The sequence below is a fragment of the Delphinapterus leucas genome, chromosome 8 (assembly GCF_059928025.1).
Source record: "Delphinapterus leucas isolate spDelLeu-1000000601 "Yukka" chromosome 8, BTC_Dleu_Yukka2, whole genome shotgun sequence".
In the NCBI taxonomy this organism is placed as follows: Eukaryota; Metazoa; Chordata; class Mammalia; order Artiodactyla; family Monodontidae; genus Delphinapterus; species Delphinapterus leucas.
This window is the reverse complement of record NC_143136.1, coordinates 18,887,189-18,907,585: the sequence shown is the minus strand read 5'-3', so window position 1 is coordinate 18,907,585 and position 20,397 is coordinate 18,887,189. Positions and strand designations below refer to the sequence as shown.

General features: G+C 44.6%; 1 protein-coding gene across 4 annotated transcripts in view; it reads right to left on the bottom strand.

Annotated features, from left to right (window-relative positions):
- The window catches only part of NHEJ1 (non-homologous end joining factor 1), a 76,119-nt gene that overhangs the window by 45,190 nt on the left and 10,532 nt on the right, over nt 1–20,397 (bottom strand). For all 4 annotated transcript variants that reach the window (XM_022567712.3, XM_022567714.2, XM_089916350.1 and 1 more), the window contains 2 exons: nt 19,706–19,844; nt 19,069–19,127 (listed from right to left, as the gene is read on the bottom strand). In XM_022567712.3, the coding sequence (XP_022423420.1) occupies nt 19,069–19,127; nt 19,706–19,844 (198 nt within the window). The remainder of the gene's footprint in view (nt 1–19,068; nt 19,128–19,705; nt 19,845–20,397) is intronic.

The window sequence follows — 20,397 nt, the reverse complement described above, 5'->3', positions numbered from 1 at the left end:
CCTCCTCTTTCCAGCCGGCCACCACACAAGGGATCTTGTCTTGTGGTCCCCGCGATCCTTTCATCTAGGCTCCAAACCCACTGTCACCTTGGCCCTGAATCACTCCCCAGGAGACACTGGGAAAACATTGCTGGACAAAGAGCGTCTGGGTCCTATATGGCTAGAATTTACTGATCCCTGCTGGTGAGAGAACGCGGGCCACGCTCTTCCCTGCCCAAAGGCCAGGGCGCAGGAATAATTTTGAACCTAGCCTTGTGGCCAGCTCTGCCTACAGACTAGGTTTCCGCTGATTTGGGTGATACCAATTCCCTCCAGCCCCCAAGAGCTGAAGGATAAAAAGGGCTGAGAGGCAACCTTAATGGTTCTAGCTCTGCCTTACTTGTTCAGTGGCTGAGAAATTGTTAGAGCTGGAAGAGGGCTAGCAAGTATCCCACCCAGTTCTGTTCTCATCCCACTTGGCTATCCTGTTCCCAGGGCGGCCCCAAGGGAAACATTTTGGCAGCTGAAAATGTCAGTGTTTCTCAGATCCTTCTCCAAGATAGAGGATTCCCCTCCAACTGCGTCTCAGCTCATTTCTATGTCCCATGGTCCTAACATTTTTCCTTGACCTTCTGTGTGATAATACTCCAGTTTGGTGCTTGGCCGTTTTTTTCTATAATTTCAGACCTGTGTTTCAATGGGCAGAGTTAAGAAGAGTTACAGGAATGCTTTTTACTCTGAGTATCCTGCCTTCTGAAATATATTTCATTAGAACAAGAGTCTCTGAGGCAGTGTGAGATAGTGGAAAAAAGCTCTGTACTAGAAAGTCAAAGGATGAGGTTCTGGCTTCAACTGCAATTACTTGTGGGACACAAGGTCACTTAATTCTCTTAGCCAATCCATCATATCTCCTTAATCTGAAATGGCACTAGTGGAGTGAAAAATATTTTTATGTAAATTTGTTCTTTCTTTTTAGCCTTTTTAAAAATCTGAGTAGGTGATCAATATATTATGTTGAATTTTCCTCAATGAAACCTGCTCATTTCATCAGATAGTTATGAGAATCAAATTAAATAACAAAGGCAAAAATTCTCTGCAGAATACATAGCACCACAAAATTTGCTGAGTACTTAAAATGGATGAGACAAGTTAAACAAGACCAATAATATCCCTGCTTTCAGGGGCTCCCCTGGTGGCGTAGTGGTTAAGAATCCACCTGCCAATGCAGGGGACACGGGTTCGAGCCCTGGTCCGGGAAGATCCCACATGCCGTGGAGCAACTAAGCCTCTGCGCCACAACTACTGGGCCTGCGCTCTAGAGCTCGTGTGCTACAACTACTGAGCCCGCGTGCCACAACTAGTGAAGCCCGCACGCCTAGAGCCCGTGCTCTGCAACAAGAGAAGCCACTGCAATGAGAAGTCTGCGCCCCGCAACGAAGAGTAGCCCCCGCTCGCTGCAACCAGAGAAAGCCCGCGCACAGCAACAAAGACCCAACACAGCCAAAAATAAATAAATTTATTAAAAAAAAGAAAATATCCCTGCTCTTGGGGAACTTACCGTGTAGTGGAAGGAGCCAGAAAAACCAGTAAGTACAATGCAGTGTTGATAGGGCCTATGATAGAACAAATAAAGTAGCACATAAGGGCTTCCCTGGTGGCGCAGTGGTTGAGAGTCCGCCTGCCGATGCAGGGGACACGGGTTCGTGCCCCGGTCTGGGAAGATCCCACATGCCGCGGAGCGGCTGGGCCCGTGAGCCATGGCCGCTGGGCCTGTGCGTCCGGAGCCTGTGCTCCACAACAGGAGAGGCCACAACAGTGAGAGGCCCGTGTACCGCAAAAAAAAAAAAAAAGTAGCACATAAGAAGGGCAACTAGGGAATTCCCTGGTGGTCCAGTGGTTAGGGCTCTGTGCTTCCACTGCTGGGGGCCTGGGTTCGATCCCTGGTAGGGGAACTAAGATCCTGCAAGCCATGCGGTGCGGCCTTCAAGAAAAAAAAGGAAGGGCAACTAGCCTGAACTCAGAGGGCCAGGGAAAATTCCCTGGAGGAAGTGACATCTTCACTGAAATCCAAACAATAACAGGAGTCATCCAGGTGTGAAGGTTTTGCTGACGGTTGGCAGGAGGTTTCCAGAGGGAAGAGCATGTGCCCAGGACTAGAGATAAGAGAATAATGGGCTCTAGGAACTGACAGCCGTTCACTGCGACTGAAGTGAAGATCTGGGATGGGTTTGGGGGTGTAGATTTGGAAGTGTAGATTTGGGGGTGAGTGTGGCCTAGCAAAAGAGTGGGAGAGGTAAGTAGACGCCAGATCATAAAGGGCCATAATGGTTTTACTAAGGAGTTTGGACTTTATCTTAAGGTCAATAGGGAGCCACCGATCAGTTTTCAGCAGGAACACGTGACCAGATTTACTTTAATCAGGAGCTTCCATCTGGTTTCTTGTCCTTTCTTGAGTATCACCCCCCACTCTCCAATGAGGGCTGTCGGGTAACCCAGGCAATAGTCCACATTTCTAACCCAAGGGCCATTTCTTATCTCTTACTTGAATTCCACCAACTCTGCCAATATTTACTTTTCTCCTCAATCCTAGATCTTTCAACCTGTAGAAACAATTTGGTGGCCTCCTAACAGAAGGCTAAGATAATGCTGCCCAAACACATGATCGATCTGTATAAGAAAGACCTCATAACTGGATGATAATGACAGACTAGCAAATGAACTGTATGAAAAACATCCCCTCCTTTTCTTTCTTTACCTCATTAAGTCACCTAGAGCCACAGTTTAAGGCTTAGAATCAATACCCTAAGGGAAAATCATCATGGTCATTAACTTTATCTCTTCGCCTCACCATTTAACCTTAGAATTGCAGAACCTTGGCACTGGGAAAGAAACCTTTAATCCTCTAGCCCAGCCTTCCACCTGAGTGTCAGAGCTCTTTGGCATGACTTGGCAATTGAGATCAGATTATTTCTTACTGCCTGAAATTTCCTTAAGAATTTATTTTTAGATTCATCCCCCATTGAACAGGTTTAGGGTGGGACCTCTATGTCCAATAAGGAATAGCTCAAACTCACTACGTCTTAAGGTTCTAGAATAATGCTATTCAAAGTGTTATCAACAAATTGCTCCTGGTCCATGGACTCCTTGTTACCAGCCCACACATAAGGTAAGTACAGAAATCAAGTGTAAGCATTTGAAAACTTTTATAACAACCTGATATTGCCATGATATCCAAACACGTGTTCAGAGGACTCATCTCAATGAACAGGGTATAAAACAGTTTGAGTATTATTGGACTTGTCACATGTGACACCTGCTGCATATGAGTTATGCACAGTAAGACCATGTGTCAGATTACTTTGAAAAGCACTGTTCTAGAAGGTTCCATGGGAAGAGAAGAGGAGCGGTCTTGGGGTAGGAGGGCTAGATCTCCTCCTCCCCCCCTCCCTTCTGGGTACAAGAGAGCGAATCTGCTGCCGAGGATGAGGAACAGGAAGCTGCTCCCACTAAGCCACTGGCTGTGTGGGGTGAAGAGGAGGGCAGGAGTTGGTGGCCAGGTTATCAGGCAATAACAAACTCAGCATCCAAGCACGCGACTTCCAGCAATGCAAGGAGTTTCCTTTGTTTTGGGAAAACAAGAGCTGCAAGAAGCCTCTCCTTGACACGTTCTTGCCTGGCTTCGGGAGGAGCCCAACCACTCCTGACACACAAACAGGACAGTCCTGGCCAGTGAGAGACAAGCCAGTACCCTGACCACAACCCCTGTTTGCTTTTCCTTTTCCACCACTTCCTCAGTTGGAGGGCCACTGTGGGGCCATAGGGAGCTGCCAGCCTAGGTCACCACTCAAGAACTTCACCCCCAATGACCCAGTATCTACTCCATATGGCTCTTCCGATGCCCTTTCTACAGCCTACTTTCTCTCCCCAATATGGTACTTTTGGTCTGAGACCAAGGGCATCCTTCCCTAGAGTTGTAAGTAAAGCTAAGCCTCAGAGCGCCACTCTGACAAAGGTCATGGTATGCTCTAGCAAACTATGCTATCTTAACTCTAAAACCAAGAAAATCAGCACCTATACGAGTGCCCAAGAAGAACAATATTTGAGCTTTCAGCAAAATGTTCTGAACAAGTATTTTTAAGTTATCTGAATAGTCACTTAATTATATTAGGTTCTCAGATTCAAGAACCCAGTTATCACCAAGACTAACATATATAAAACAATGCACCTCTTCATGATGCAGAATGTTGTCAAAACTAAACTTCTAGTAGCTAGCTAGGGAGTGAGGACCCAAGACCCAAACATCTGACACCACCTGGAAGTCTAGCTCTTGGGGTATAAACAGAGTAAGAGCGTCAACCTCTCAGACTCACAGGAGAGCACCTTCTAAGACCAAAGACTTAGGAACATTTTCTCCAAGAGCACTGAAAAGTAGGGCTGGCAAGTCCTATTTATGACTTTACTATGATCAATCAAGAGCCTTGGGGACCAGGAAACCTTCCTCCCCTTCGGATTAATCAAGGGAGCTTACTCTTTACCCTGGCTCAAGAGTCCAAGTTTCTATGAAGACTCATTTGTCCAGTAAGAGGAGGGGTGTAGCGGCGGGACTCCCCCCACTCCAGGCCTCCTTCATGCCAAAGAAGGAGGAAACAGAATAAGCAAAATAAAATTCATAAAGCGAAGCAGTAATTATGGTGTGGTCAACAAGAGGCTGTCCTCAGGCCCATCATTATGTGGCTAAATTTAACGCCCTGCGCGGCCAGGGGAGCCGTGCGCCCCGGGCACCGTGTGTCCACACAGACGCCAGCTTCGCCACCTTCACCCGCTCGACAGCCGCCAGGGCTGCCAGAAAGCAGGTCACAATTTTTTTTATAGTCTGTTTACCAAGATGCTGTTTTTACTGCGAGGTTTCTCTCATTTTATCTCTTTTTCCCTTTTCCCCAAACAGACTGGCCTGTATTTTCTGTCCTGGTTTTTTTTTTTTTTTTTTTCTTTCTCCCTCTCTCAGTACTATTTTCAGAACTCTAATTTTATATGGTATGTCCCTTTTTTTTTTTTTTTTGGTAAATATTTGCCATGACTAAGCCAGGCACATCCAGTTTAAAAGGCTCCATCCCACAAAACATGGGGTCTCTAATGATATGCATCTCATTAGCCTTCCCCATGAAAGGGCGTATAGAAAAAAAAAAAAAGCAACTTACAGACTCTCTCACTTTTTATATCTAGAGAGACCTATATTTATATATGAGGACAAGCTGGAAACTGACATTCTGAGCCTCGATATGAGGTTAGTACAATGGCCATTTGATTCAAGAGAGAGGAGCTACTGGTCTGTGTGTCAGTTGATTGCTAGTTGATCCAGGCGGTTCTGACCAGATCAGTACAGCCAGAAACAATGCTCGAACTTCTGAGATATCAGGGCTCACTAGACCAGGGGAACAAAACTCCGGGAAGTTCTCTGACACTACATTTTCTAAAATGGAACAAAGAGAGTCAAAGGGGCACCGATATTTCCCTCCTCCACCGGTGGATGAAGTCAAAGAAAAGAAAGCTATGAGTTAAGAGAGCGCTGAGAGAGACCCCCCGCTTCCAGTTAGAACTTCATACCTCCCTTCACCAAAGGGCTTCTCCAGCTGGGCAAAGCCCGAGAATTGATGGGAGGATTTCTTACTGTACACGTTAGGTTTGACAAAAGGGGCCGTGTGTACATTTACTGCACTGAACAAAAGGCACAGCATCCAATACCCACTCTCCGAGGACTGATCTGTGATGCATTTAAAATCACCTTAAAAAAAATAAAATAAAATAAAATCACCTTGATCCTCCAAGAGGGAGTCAGATGAGCCCCTGCTGTTGACAGTTTTCCATAAGAAATGTTGGGGGAGGGAAATAGATACATGGATTGAGACACCCTGAGTGGCTGCCGAAGCAGCATCTCATGGGCAGTCTCTACTTTGTTGGCATCACCAAAGGTCCAGAGTCTTTAACTTGGTTTCCATTGGTTAGTTTAGGGATAATCAGACTCCAGAGGGTTAACTGATGCTAACTAAAATCGTAAGAGACCAATTTAGAAAGTAAAGTACCAATGTATTAGTTTACAAGGTGAGGGCTATACTATGCCAGTGACTGATATATCTTCAGCCGATTTTTCCTGGGACGCTGAATAAACACTGAGAGTGCTACTTGCTAAACACAGAGAAAAGGCAAACACAGCAAATGACTTTATGTGATAGTTCATATACACTGCGGGAAAACTAGCCATTCATCCTCATTCCACGATAGCACTGCTCTGGCGCTGCGCCAGACAAATTAATCAATGGTCACTCCTTGGCTTTTCTTCTCCTAAGTTCTATCCAACTCTGCTCCTCTGTTAGTACATCTCCTCAGACCTCATGAATTAACTATATAACAGTTTTTCTCAAATTGCTTGTAAGAGCCAAGAGGTGTGCAAGACGAAGAGTTGGAAGAAAGGGATATGGGGTAAGAAATGAGGCAGTACTTGGGGCAGAGCTCTCTAGCCATGGACCACTTCCCTAACTCAAAATGAAGTTACGGAGCTTCCCTGGTGGCGCAGTGGTTGAGAGTCCGCCTGCCGATGCAGGGGACACGGGTTCGTGCCCTGGTCCGGGAAGATCCCACATGCCGCGGAGAGGCTGGGCCCATGAGCCATGGCTGCTGAAGCCTGCGTGTCCGGAGCCTGTGCTCCGCAACGGGAGAGGCCACAACAGTGAGAGGCCCGCATACACCCCCCCCCCAAAAAAATGAAGTTACGAGATAGTTACGAGTCTCCCTATTGCTCATAGATGGGTCTCAGTCTTGCCTCCTGCCCACAGAAAGTTCCAGGTGTAGCTGTGTAACATGCGGCAAGGCAATGGGACATGATGGACGAACACTGGGCTGGAAGTTCAGAGCCCTGGGTCCTGGTGCTAAATTCTGGGTCCTGGTGCCAAAATCTACCACTGTTTTTCTACGTAAGAGTTCTTTTACCTTTGTAGGCCCTAATTGCCTCATAAGTAGAACAAAGAGGCTTGATATATCCTTAAATTGATAAAGTCCCTTCCAGCTCTTAAAATTCTATGGCTCTAATCTTCTGAACAAGATATCTGAGATGCCATAATTTCCTTCTTAGGTACTAGCCTAGGCCCTTGAGATCTATAACCTCATCTCATAAGCAATATATTTACAAACAGCTGGGTGGATTACTTCTGTAGGTAGCTAATCTCATCCACTTTATATTGATTCTTATTTATCTCAGTATCAGAAGTGATCCCAAATTGGGGGGGATATTCTGCTTGAGACCTGCGTCTCCTTAGGCACCCACTAAATTCAGCAGCTTCACTCTGCTCTTCCCCGGCTGCCGGGTACTACAGAAAACTAAATGCTAAGATGCTCATTGACTATTCTTTCTTTACACCGAGCAGTATCATCATCCTTGTCTCAAAGCTCCTCTTCATTCCTAGCTTCACTCACACCAAGTTGGAAGGAGTTCTTTGGAATAAATATTCGAAGAAGACAATGTACAGCATCAGAACTGCTTAGGCTTCAAGGGTAAGAGTAACAGTAGCCAAAGAGCTTTTGAAGGATTCCCTCAAACCACCACACTTAGGGAAAGCCTCTCAGATTGTATAAATGAATAAAATCCTTAGATGTGTCTTTCCTTCAGCAGCTATTCACCGTACAAAATCTCTCTGAACTTGTAGCTCAAGAATCACCTCTCCCAGAAGTACCTTACCCAAACTAGCCTGGTATGAACCCCAGATCCCATCCAAATGAATCTATTTCTTCCTCCTCTCAGACAACATATATTTTATGTATTTAGAATATTCTTTGCATATGTGTAAACATGGTCTAATCTCTCTCTTCAAAAGTCCATCTTTCGGGGGTTCCCTGGTGGCGCAGTGGTTGAGAGTCCGCCTGCCGATGCGGGGGACACGGGTTCATGCTCCGGTCCGGGAGGATCCCACATGCCGCGGAGCGGCTGGGTCCGTGAGCCATGGCCGCTGAGCCTGTGCGTCTGGAGCCTGTGCTCCGCAACGGGAGAGGCCACAACAGTGAGAAGCCCGCGTACCGCAAAAAAAAAAAAAATGTCCATCTTTCAAGGGCAGAAACCATGTTTTAACTTCTCAGTATGACTCCACGATGTTTAATATTTCACTGGTGCTTAATAAGTACTGTCCACACAGAGTTTAAATTTCCAAATAAAAAAACAAATAGACTAAAGATCACCCACACAGAATGAAAAAAATGCTTCCTGAGACTCCGGGGCAATTTCCCCTTTGACAATTCCCTTACGGGAGAGAACAAGGATGCCCACGAATCCTGCTGTCTTGTTCCCTAAACATTGGACAGCTGAGCTGCCAACCTACAGGACTCAGGCTCCCTCTCATGTTTCACTGTGGCTCATTATCCAAAACAGGTTTCACCCACAAGCGAAGGCCACTTTATATAAGGCTATATAAAGTCAATAGATCAGGCAAAGCTTAAAGGTAAGTCGTTGGATACTTTTGTTTTCTCTCTTCCTTTCTATAACCAGAGACATTTACCAATGTGAGAAACTTCTCCAATGCCAAGACCTTTGAGCTACAAGCACTCATTATTGTGTACCTCCTACTACAGGGCGCTGCAGTAGGTTCAGAAGAGGAAACAAAATGAGCAAGACAGTTTTGCCCTGATGGAATTTATCACCTAACAGGGGCGATAAGTACAGAAATCCTTATATACAAGGCCAAAGTGATAAGAGACACAGGAAAGATACAAAGCATTGTGGGATCTCAGAAGAGGGAAAGAATATAGCTTATACCTTGACTTCTGTCCGTTTCACTATTTCTAGCATAACAGAAACGTCACGGAACCATCTGATTCTCTTTTTAAGTAAGGAGAATTAAATGCCCTTGGAAAGAACTGCAAAATTCCTGGATGAAAGGCTACATCCCCCGGGGAAAGAAGAGGGAAATAGGCAGAAATCAAGTCATCTATCTTCAAAATATCGCCTGTGCCTTCATGCCACCCACAAATCCCAGAGGAAGGCCTATCCCCTCGCTTTGCTCCACTCCGTAGGTCCTTGCTTTCACACTGTCATTTTCCCTTCACCACCGTAAGTTTCTCCTTCTCCAGTGGCTTCTTTGTTTTCAAACACGTATGTGTCTTCTCTTCTTTAAAGGGGAGTTTTGCTGGGCTACTTCTAGCTCTCCAGCTAGCTCTCATTTCCTTTTCATTGTGAAACTTCCCAATGAGAGTTCTACACTCATTGCCTCCATTGCCTTATCAATCGACCCTTCTTTAGCTGCCTACAATCTGCTGATATTGCCCAAGGTTCCGAACTGCCTGATGATCTTTCCTCGGGCAGTCAGTCTAGTCTCTATCCAGCACGTGGCACGGTGGACGACCCTCCCTGGTGATGGGAGGAGCATGGGATTTGAATAGAGACAAATTCTGTGACCTGAAGTGACCCTAAGAAAATTACCTTGCCCTTGAGCTCCTGCTTCTTTATCTTTAAAATGAGGATAATATCACCAACCTCATAGGTTTGTTTTAAGGATTAAAAGTTATAACTTAGCTGAAGCACCTACTGCTGTATCTAACACACGAGCAGTATGTACTTGATAACTGCTAGTTCCCCTTTCTTAGCTAACTTACTCCTCTATCCAGATTCTCTTCCTATCTCACGTTTCCTTCACTGGCTCCTACTACCTTCCAATTAGGATTGTTCCCCAAATCTCAATCATTGGACTTCTGTTCTTTTCTCCATGCTGTTCCCAGCAAAAGATGCTTCCATTCTCATGCCTTCAAATGCTGCTCCTTTGTAGAACATTCTCAATTCTATTTCTAGAGGTCCTTTTTCAACCTAAGCTTCAATCCTATTTTTTTAACTCTTTCCTGAACATTCCCACTTGTATGTCCTATAATCAATTTAAATCCAACATGTATTGAAAAAGATTTTCATCTTATGTTTTTAAATTAACTCTAATTATATATAAGGCTTTTTTTTTTATTTTAATAAGCTAAGGCATCGTTAAGTGGTCACACTGGAATGAATGGGCTTTTATGAAACCCTTCCTCTACTAGGGGACGACAAGGGAGACTCAACTGTGTGAATTGTGGCAAAATGTTCCAGAGGTATGTGAAGCTTATAGGTTAGACCTAAAAGGACTCGATATTTGCCAGAAATAAGGTATCAGTTATCACTGCCTCACTACTCAATTCTCAGCTAAGTGGATTTCTCAGACCAGAGATTGAAACCAAATGAGAGACTAGCAGTGGATTTGGTGAAGCTAAACAGAAAAAAAGAAAAACAGTTTTCATTTTAGAAGAGTTGGTAACTTCCTTTGAATGAAATAAGGTGCACAGCCCCTGCGGCAGTGTCTGTTAAACTGTGTTAGCCAATCTGGGTCTAGATGTATCTAGACATGCAGGATTTAGTTTTCCACAGGCCCCTACAAACTCTGTTGTCTTTTATCCAGCTGGATACATGTTTCTGTTATATACCTACCCCCTGTAGTCATCTGAGTTTGTAATACCTGGTTTTGAGCGTTTTAGGATAAGAGAATTTAAATGTGATAAAGCCCTTTACTACTGGGATTCTCAGAATCAGAAAGCCCAACTTTTGGAAATGAGTAATCTTAACCCATTGGTATTCTCTATATTGATTTCCTTCTTGTTTTCCCACAGATTTTTGGTGGTTTTTTTCCCCTCAGACTTTTAATAAATTTTCTTTTGAAAGTATAAGCCCTTATAGAGCTTTGTAAAAGGAAAATAAAGAAAGAAGCCTTTTTATACATTCTTGGGGCAAAAAGAGAGAAGTGGTGACCCCTGGTAGCAGGGCTCAGTGGTGACTACAGGAATCCCAGTGAGAAAACCCCAAAGAGAAGGCAAAATTCAGAAGAAATATGGTTGAGAAACATGTGCAGCCATCCCTTCCTCCCTGGAGATTTTCATTCCAGACCTCAAATACTGGTGGACTTGTGTTTTAAATAAGGAAAACCATTCCTTTATATGCCCAAGATTAGATTTAATTGAGCCCCACCCATGATTTTTCCAGTCTGTCAATGGCACCACTATTCTTCAGATCACATAGGCAAAGCACTGACAGCCTAATCTTCCTAAAAGATCACTTTCATATGTCACTTCTCCAGTCAAAACTTCCAATGGTTTCCCACTCTCTATAACAGTAATTAACTGCAAGAAGGAAGCGCCCCATCACCCTCCTAGGAGACGTGCCGCTGTTTGAAAATCACTGCATGTAATGATAGATGTTAATAACTGGACTGAAACAGGCAAATAAATGGATTACAGGCAGAAAAGAGCTAAAAAACATTTACCTTCAGAACAAAGCACCAATCTTCCAGGCCAGCATTTAAGGCCTCCCCACAACCTAGCCTCAAGTTATTATCTTGCTAACTTTATCTTCTACTAATCCTCACCCACTCTTCTTCTTATTTTACATCCTTTGCCCATGTGTTTCTCACCTAAAATGCCTTCCACATAGTTCCCTAGCAAAATCTGAAAGAAAGACTAAAGTCCAGTTCAAGTCATGCCTTTTACAGGAAGCTTTTTCCAATCACTCCACTACTGTGGCCCCTGTAGCCATTCATTAAGTACAGCAAGCTCTTTGATGGCAATTTTGCCATTTATACTCATAATACATATGCACAACACTGAATACTGTAAGGATGAACTAGCTGCAAGTCTTGCGAGATCAGAGAACTGACACACACACAATCGTATGGAGGATGTTCTCATGCATGTAGACTTATCCTTCTTTGTGATGCCCATGAAGAAAACTGAAAAAACATCCTCTGAATGCTATGTCTTCCTCTACATATTGAAAAACAGATATATGGCAGAGGAGCAGCCCTTCCAGCCTTGGAAGTAGAGCCCAGAGAGAGGAAAGGCTGAGGAAGGAAGACACTTAATAACTTCTTTGGGTTCTATGACTAACGTTCTTCCCAGGATTTTGTCAGGTTCTTATTCCTTTGGTTTTTGAGATATTTAATTTCTTAACTGGCTCTAAAAAAAGAGGTTCTAGGATCTCTCAGTAATAAAAGATTCAAGGTTTATACTTCATCCCCAAATTGGGACTGTCTCCCAGTAAACTAAGTGTCAAAGAAACAAGGCAGGTAGTAGAATGGCAATCTGACAGTGATCTTCTCCTTAGGCTACTCCTCTGTTTACAGCAGGGCTGTCTAAGTCTCAGGCTACCAACAGGTGATGGCTTCATGGCCTAGTCATAAGACAGTAAAAATAAGGAAGAATGGGAAGATATGATTCCTTCATCCATCAACAAATACTTCCTGAGTGCCAACTATGTGTGGAGGCACTGCTTTAGGCACTTGGATAAACCAGCACGCAAAACACACATCCTTGTCCTCATTGAGTTTATACATTCGGGCAGGGGGAAGACAGGCCATAAACCATAAGCATAATAAAATAAGTAAACTTGATGGTAATATGGAAGATAAGTGCTATGGCGAAAAAATAAAAAGTAGAGCATGGTAAAGTGAAATGGGAGTGCCAGGTGCAGAGGGGCAGGGATGTGGCTTACAATCTTAAATAGGATAATTAGGGTAAACCTACTGAGAAGGTGACATCTGAACAAAGACATGATTGTAGTCCATGTAGATATGCCGGCACATTTCTTGACATGCCTCCCCTTAAGAGGTGGAGCTTAATTACCCTTTCCTGGAGTGTGGCCTGGACTTAGTGACTCACTTCTAACGAAGAGAATATAACAAGACGGTGATAAGGTGTCACTTCTGAGATCAAGTTATAAAGAGACTGCAGCTCCCATCTTGGTCTTGGTCTTGGTCTCTCAGCCGCTCAGATTATTGGCTCTGGAGGAAGCCAGGGCCGTGTCATGTGAGCGGCCTTATGGAGAGGCCATGTAGCAATGAAGTGGCACCTCCTGCCAACAGTCACATGAGAGAGCTTGGAAGTGAATTCTCCAGCCCCTTATGATGACTGCCTTTCCAGCCGAGATCCTGACTTGCGGTTTCAAGGGAAACTCTGAGCCAGAATCACCCAGCTAGCTGCTTCTAGATTCCCGACCTTCAAAACCATGTGAGATAATAAATGTTTATTGTTTTAAGCCACTAAGTTTTGGAGTAATCTGTTATACGGCAATAGATAACTAATACAGACAGAAAAGAAGGGAGGGATTTGGCCATACAAATATCTGAAGAAAGAGCATTCCAGGCAGAGGGAATAGGCAGTGTAAAGGCCTAAAGGAGGTGATGCTTAGAGTATAAGAAAACCAGCAAGAGGCCAGTGTGGCTGCAGTGGAGTGGGAGTGGGGGGAGAGGGAGGAGATGAGGTCAGAAAGGTAATAAGATCCAGATCATGTAGGATTTTGTAGGCCATCATAAGGTCTTTGGGTTTTACTCTATAAATGAAATGTGAAGCCAGCTTTGAGCGGGAGAGTATCATGATGTGATTTGTGTTTTAATAAGATCACTTTGTTGGTAATGGGCCCAGAAGGGAGGAGAAGTAGCAAGAGGGATACTAATAAAGAGGTTAATGCAAAAATGTGGGTAAGAGACGATGGTGGCTCAGACAAGAGTGGTAGCAGCATAGGTGAAATTACAGGTGTACTTTGAAGGTAGAGCCAAGAGGCTGATAAACTGGATGTAGGATGTGAAAGGACAGAAGTCAAGGATGACTCCAAGGTTTCTGGCCCTAGCAAGTAAATGGATGAAGTTTCCATCAACATGGGGGGCGGGGTTTAGAAAAGCAAATATGGGGGTTAGGATTAGGAGTTCAGTTTTGGACATGTTGAATTTGAGATGCCATTAGACTTCCATGTAAAAATGTTGAGGAGACAGTCTGAAGTTAGGGGCAAGGTCTAGAATTAAGATTAAACTTGGGATTCATCAATAAGATGATATTTAAAGCCATGGGACTAGATGAGATCACTAAACGAGTGAAAAAAGATCAGAGCATCACAGACTGAGTCCTAAGGCACTCCAACATTAGGAGGTAAGGGAGAAGAACCAGCAAAAGATTCTGAGAAGGAACAACCAATGAGACGGGGAGAAACAGGAGAGTATTGTTCTGTGGAAGCCATGTTAAGAAAGTATATTGAAGAGAAGGAACTGACAAGCATTATAAAGGAAAAACCTAAATGGGAAAGGATTAGCCAACTCGATTGTCCTCTGTCTCCCTACCCTTCTTTTCATTTCCACATCCTGCCTGATGTCAAATTCTACAGCAGTGATAAGTACAGGGGGCTGTGGGGCTAGCAGGGTAGTGTACTTATCCCTGGAGGAAGGAGAGCAGACTGAGAAAAGGAAAAACTGTCATGGAAGACTCACAAAAGGGATGACACCAGTGCAGAGTTGGGAAAATTGAACAGGAGTTTGGCCTGAGGACAAGAGAATACCCGGCAAATGGATCACGAGACGTACGGGCAGGAAGCTGTCAATACTTGAACATGATGAAAGGGTGGGGTGCTACTGGGGAGTGACAGAAGGTCAGGCTGAAGAGGTCAGCAGGACCAAATCATGAACCATCTTGTGTGGCATGCAAGGAGTTTGAACTTTACCCTGCAGCCTGTTGGGAACCACTTAAGGACTTTAAGCGAGAGCGTGACATCATCATGTTCCTGTTTTAAAGAGATCACTCTGACATAACTGCAAGTTCAACTGGAGGAAGATAAGTATTGACTGGTAGACAAGTTAGGAGGCTGTGGCATAGTCAAACCAGAAACAGGGTGGGGAATGGCTAATCTAAGGCAATGGAAGCTGGAATAGAGAAGAAGAGCAGATTCAAAAAAGGGTTGATAAGTTAGGCTCTGGAAGTAAGGACGAAGAGAAGAGGGGATAACTCCCAAGTTTCTAGCTTAGAAAGCTGAATGGATAAGGGTACAATGCCCCAAGACAAGGAATATAGACGAGAACTGGGTTTGGGGGTAGCATATGATTAATTTTGGACACGTTTAGGGTATTGCATTTGGGACATCCAGGTGGGAATGTCAAATATGCAGAAAGAAATATGGGCCTGAAACATAGTGGAGATATAAAACTGGTACTCAGGGGTGTACTAGTGATGGCTGGAACTGGGTTCTGGATGAGATCACCCAGAGAGAAAGAGAGTGAAGGGTGGGAGGATGGAGGACCCAATCCTGGGTTACACTAACATTTGAGGGTAGGGAAAGGATGGAGAGCCAGCCAAGGAAACCAAGTAGAAGCTGTCTGTGAACTTAACAGGATAGCAATTTTCAGGTTAAAGAACTCTGCATCTTCCCCAGGTGTCACTGATACAAGCTCTAGCTTCATAAGAACAGCAGTGAATATCTTCATAGCTTGAAGTCTCTGCTCTAGAATCAGGCTGCAACCAGACAGGGGATGAAAATACTAACAAAAACTAGACAGGACACAAAGGCCATGGCTACATTTAGGATGCTGAGTCAAATCAATGTTAACTATAGTTGTAGAACTATAACTATATAATAGAAATTGGTTAAGATATTACACGGAACAGATTCTTTAAGTCTTACAAGGCATTCGGAAAGCAGTTAACGGGAGTGACTGCTATGCTGAATATTCTCTTCTGAAGATAGAGAAGGAGAGAACTGCAAAAATCTCTATCTCTGCTAAGGCCTCCCTCCCCAAGGAAGCCAACTTCACGCAACTGCCCAGGTTTCGGTGTACAGGGCTGATTCCCAGCCAGGGGTTGCCAGCTGCAGAGGGCGGGGCTCTATTTTGGGCTGCCTGCTGTCCCTGAGCCCAGCCGCGTCTGGTTTGAGCAGCATGCAGCCCCAGTGACTCACACACCCATGCAAACCGCCTGTGGCTCGTGGCATGGCCTCGGAATGCCAGCTTTAGGCCAGCTCCCTCCTCACCCCATTATACTGGGATAAATAAATAAAGAGCACGCCAGCAGCCGTACAGCCTGATGGCAACCAGATGAAGAGAGGGAGGCATGGACGCGGCCAGGGGAAGGAACTCCCTCCAGTGGACCCTGCTGAGCGTGGGCCATGCCAGCCCACTCATCCTAAACTTCCTCTTCAACACTGTTCATACTGGCATGTAGTAACAGCCCTCAATTCCTTGACTGGCCTTCTATTCCTAGCCCCTAGTCCTAGGAAATGCTCTACATGGGGATGTTGCCTTCTGTGAGAACAGTGCCAGCCCTGACTTGAATGGGCACTGCCAGGAATCCCCCTCTAGTTAGGTCACCATCGATTGTCCCCCTTGGGCTCCCTGGAAATGAAAATCAGGCTCCTAAGGGGAGAGGAAAAACAAAAGGACTAAATATGGAGAAGTAACCCCTGTTCGATCCTTAAATATTCTTCCTGGCCTTAGTATCCTAGAAACCTCCCATCCTACTGCCTCCTGTGCCCTATCTCGATGTCCTCTTGCCTAGCAATAGTCCTAATGAGAAGTAGGAAAAACAGACCCCAGGCACTGACCGCATGGCCCTCTGACATCAGCCCTGGCCCCCCTGCACCTTCATCCCGAGCTCTCTGTCCCTGGTTTGTTTATCTTCCTATGTTGCTTATTTTGATGGCACATCCTTTCAGCTCAGTCTTGGGTGACCCCGTGACCCTTCTGTGTCCTGTTTGTAGGACCCCAGGCAAGCAGAGTAACTGAAAAGATGCACTGGCCATAAGAAATGCTGCAGTCCCGGTAGGAAACCTTTCAGTTCTAGCAGTTCTACAGGACATTCCGAGGACAGGGCAGTGATCCCAGAAGTCACAAGAATTCTACATTATCCTAGCCCTTGACTCTCCTCTAATTTGTGTGTACGACCAGTAAAAGTAGCAAAACAAAATAGGGATAATCCTAGACTATGAGTCAAGAAGTGTGGATGGTCCGAAACATACAGCTACCACCATATGACCTTAGGCGAGTCACTTAACCTCTCTGAGGCCCAATTTCTTAATCTATGAAATGGAAAGCTACAACTATCTATCGTCCAGATCCTTTCCAGATATAATAAAATTCTACAAGTCTATGCAGTTTGGATGTGATCCACCCAGAACCTAGAGGACCAGAGTTCTTGAAGTAGTTGGTTCCAAACACCAATCCCCTTCCTGGGCTAGCACCTGTATTCCGCATGCTTTCTCATTCGGTTCTGCAGTGTTCCTCCACCCCAATAGCATGAAAGAAATGAGACTTCAGTTCTACAAATGAGAAAATAGAGGCTCTGAGAGAAGTGATTTATCCAAAGCCGCAAAATAAATCAGGAGAATAACTGAAGATCCCAAATATGGGTCTAACAAGCAACACTATATCCACAGCCCACACCACTACAATTTTCATAAAATCCCTCCAGTGTAGGTTTATCAACATATTCACCCACAAACTCGTTGAGAACCTATTACTTCTAAGCACTATGTTTGGTGCTGGGAACATAGAAACACATTCAACGTGGTCCTTGCCCTCAAAGAGTCCATAGATCAGTGGAAAAAGACATAGCCTTGCAGACATACAAACAGCATCATGACAAAGTTATAACTAGTAAAATAGAGGCATGAACCAAGGCACTATAGTAGCAGGAAAGAAGGATTATCTTTACAAGGACAGTCCGGAAAGGTCTCCCAAAGAAGCTGAAGCTGACACTTGAAAGATTAATAGAAGTTTACAAGGTAGATAAGACCAGGGCACTGGGCATTCTAGATAAAGGAACAATGTGTGCAAAGACACAAAGGCTAGAGAAAACAGCATTTTTGGTAATTCAAAGCCATTCTGCGTGGCTGAAGCATAAAATACACAGAGAAAAATGTTGAGAAACCAAGCTGGATACGTATGCAGGCACTAGATCAGGAAGGGACCTCCCTGCTGAGCTAAGAATAAGCATCTCATTGTTTGACTAAGGGGCTGAGGTAGGGAACTAGTATGCCATCCCAGCCTACATTAACCTCCTTAATACCCAAACCTATCTGAGAGAAAGCTATCTGAGAGAAAAATGGGGGAAGCTATCTGAGAGAAAAATGGCCTAGGAAATCTCTCTCTGTCACAAGTTTAGGTTTAATGATCTCTCTTTCCCCATGAAGACCTGAAACCTATTCTGCTTCAGGACTTAGCAACACATGCTTTCCTTCTCCTCCAGAGTTACAACTGCTTCAGTAGATGGACCGAACGCTCAACTCACATGTTTTGTTCTCACTGTTGAGACCTCAAGCATCATGAGGCTACTGCTCAATGGACAAAGGCAGAACAGAAGGTTCCAAATCACCTGCTTTGCTCAGCCCTGTGAAAAGCACTAATTTCAGGTTCAAAAGAAGTAGGAGTCACAGTCCCTGTCCACAACAAGCTTACAAATTAGCCTAGAAGACAAGACAGAAATATAAATAATCTATACATAACACAATATTTGAACAGCATTATTTACTTACACAATAAAGTACCAACCTGGGTAACATGTATAATTAGAAAATAGTGCAATAATACTAGGGTACTAACTGTACAACCAACAAGTCTCAGAAGAGTTAGAGAAAAAGATCAATATTGACTGGTATTATCAAAGGTCACTACTATTAATATTACCCCTGCTTGGCATTTAATAGATGTTTCTTTTGGCCAAGCTCAATCCTTAGAAGGGAAACCTAGGCAGGAGCTTCTGACAGGCCACAATTATCTACTCCCCATTCATTCCTTTGCCAGTCCCCTTGTATAAACACTGTGATTTTCCACAGCCTACTGTGCCCACAAGACAGTCCCCAAATGGTAGCCCTGTGCTTTTCACCTTCCTCTACTGTGGGATGTCGAAGGGGCCCAGACAAGTAATAATGACTAGCCCCCCGCTCCACAATCCAGACCTGGGATCAGATCTCAGCAAGCAAAAATTTAGCAACTGGTCAACCAAGGTTTCCAAGAGAATTCCAAACAAAATCCCTAGGTACCTTAGCAGAGATGTTTTACAAATGTTAATCAGCTCACTTTTGCCTTTTACATCTTTCCCCCTACTTCTCCCCATCTTCCCCAGGTACATCTTAAGCTTTATCAGACTTTCTATAGGTAACTTTTCCACAGAAAGGGCTCTCCAACGATACAAGCAAACCTAACACCCAAAATGCAAGTCACCACTCAGGCACCTGGAAAGAGGAAGTAAAGCAAAGCTGCACAAGGAGAAAGGAAATAGCAAATACTCTACCTCTACCATAAACTGTTCCAAGAAGGAATTCTCTTCAAATGGCTCTGTCTTCAACCGATCTGTAATAAGAAGGGAGGCAGAAAAGAAATATGAGTCTTAGAATGAGTTTCCTACCTGTGAGATGGAAAGGGAACAGAGCCCAGGACTTCTTGGGAAAGAGGATAAAGATGCAACACCCAGAGACACCTAGTCCAGTGGGAGAAGAGGACAAACAGGAGGAGGAAAGGGTGATTAGCAATAAATGACAGGTTCATTGGCAGCATGCGCTCTAGAAGGTTTTCCCACCACAAAGACAGGTGAAATTGAATTTTTAGTCTGAAGTTGGAGCTATGCAGCTTCCTAAAGTCCCAGGTCATTTTTCCCTCATGCAATTTTATATAGCTGTTGGCCCTTTCCAGAGTCTTTCCTTCCCATTGTCTAGGGCATGTCTGGACTCAGTTACAGCTTCTATTGGATACTTGGGCCCCAGCCAGGTACTTGATGCAAAAGAAGTGTCATCTAGTCTCCAGTCCTGGTCAGCACCCAGCACCCACCCTCGGGAAAGCACCTCCCTAATGCAAATGAGTCTCCCCCTTCGCTAAGGCTCTTCGACTGTCTGTACCACTCCCGACCAACTCCTCAAAGAATGTCCTCTCACCTCGGCTCAGCGTAGCCCCACTCTCCTGGTAGTCCTGGATCTCCAGATCTTTCATACGAAGCAATGTTGCTAGGTCCCTCACCTGGCACTGCAGTGCCAGACTCATGCCCATCAGAGGACGAATCAAATGTTGGGAGACCTTCCATGGAAGAGATACCAATTAGCCAACAGATAAACACAAAGTACTCCCTAACAGTGTATAAGGTACTAGGAAAAAATACTGAAAAACAGATGTTTTCACGGGAACTTGTATTTTCATAGTCAAGCAACCCATTTACATGAATGTAAACACAAATATAATAATTAAATAAGTATATGAAAGAGGTTCAAGGATTTTCTTTGCGGCACAGATAAAAGGATGGGAAGAATAAAGGAGAACATGTATGAATAGATAACCTAGAGCTGTGATTTAAAGAGAAGGATGTGGGGTTCCCTGGTGGTGCAGTGGTTGAGAGTCTGCCTGCCGATGCAGGGGACACAGGTTCGTGCCCCGGTCCGGGAAGATCCCACATGCCGCGGAGTGGCTGGGCCCGTGAGCTATGGCCGCTGAGCCTGCGCGTCCAGAGCCTGTGCTCCACAACGGGGGAGGCCACAACAGTGAGAGGCCCACATACCGCAAAAAAAAAAAAAGAGAGAGAAGGATGTGATACAGGTGATAAGAGGTAAGTGTGGACTCAACTCTCAGCAAAAAC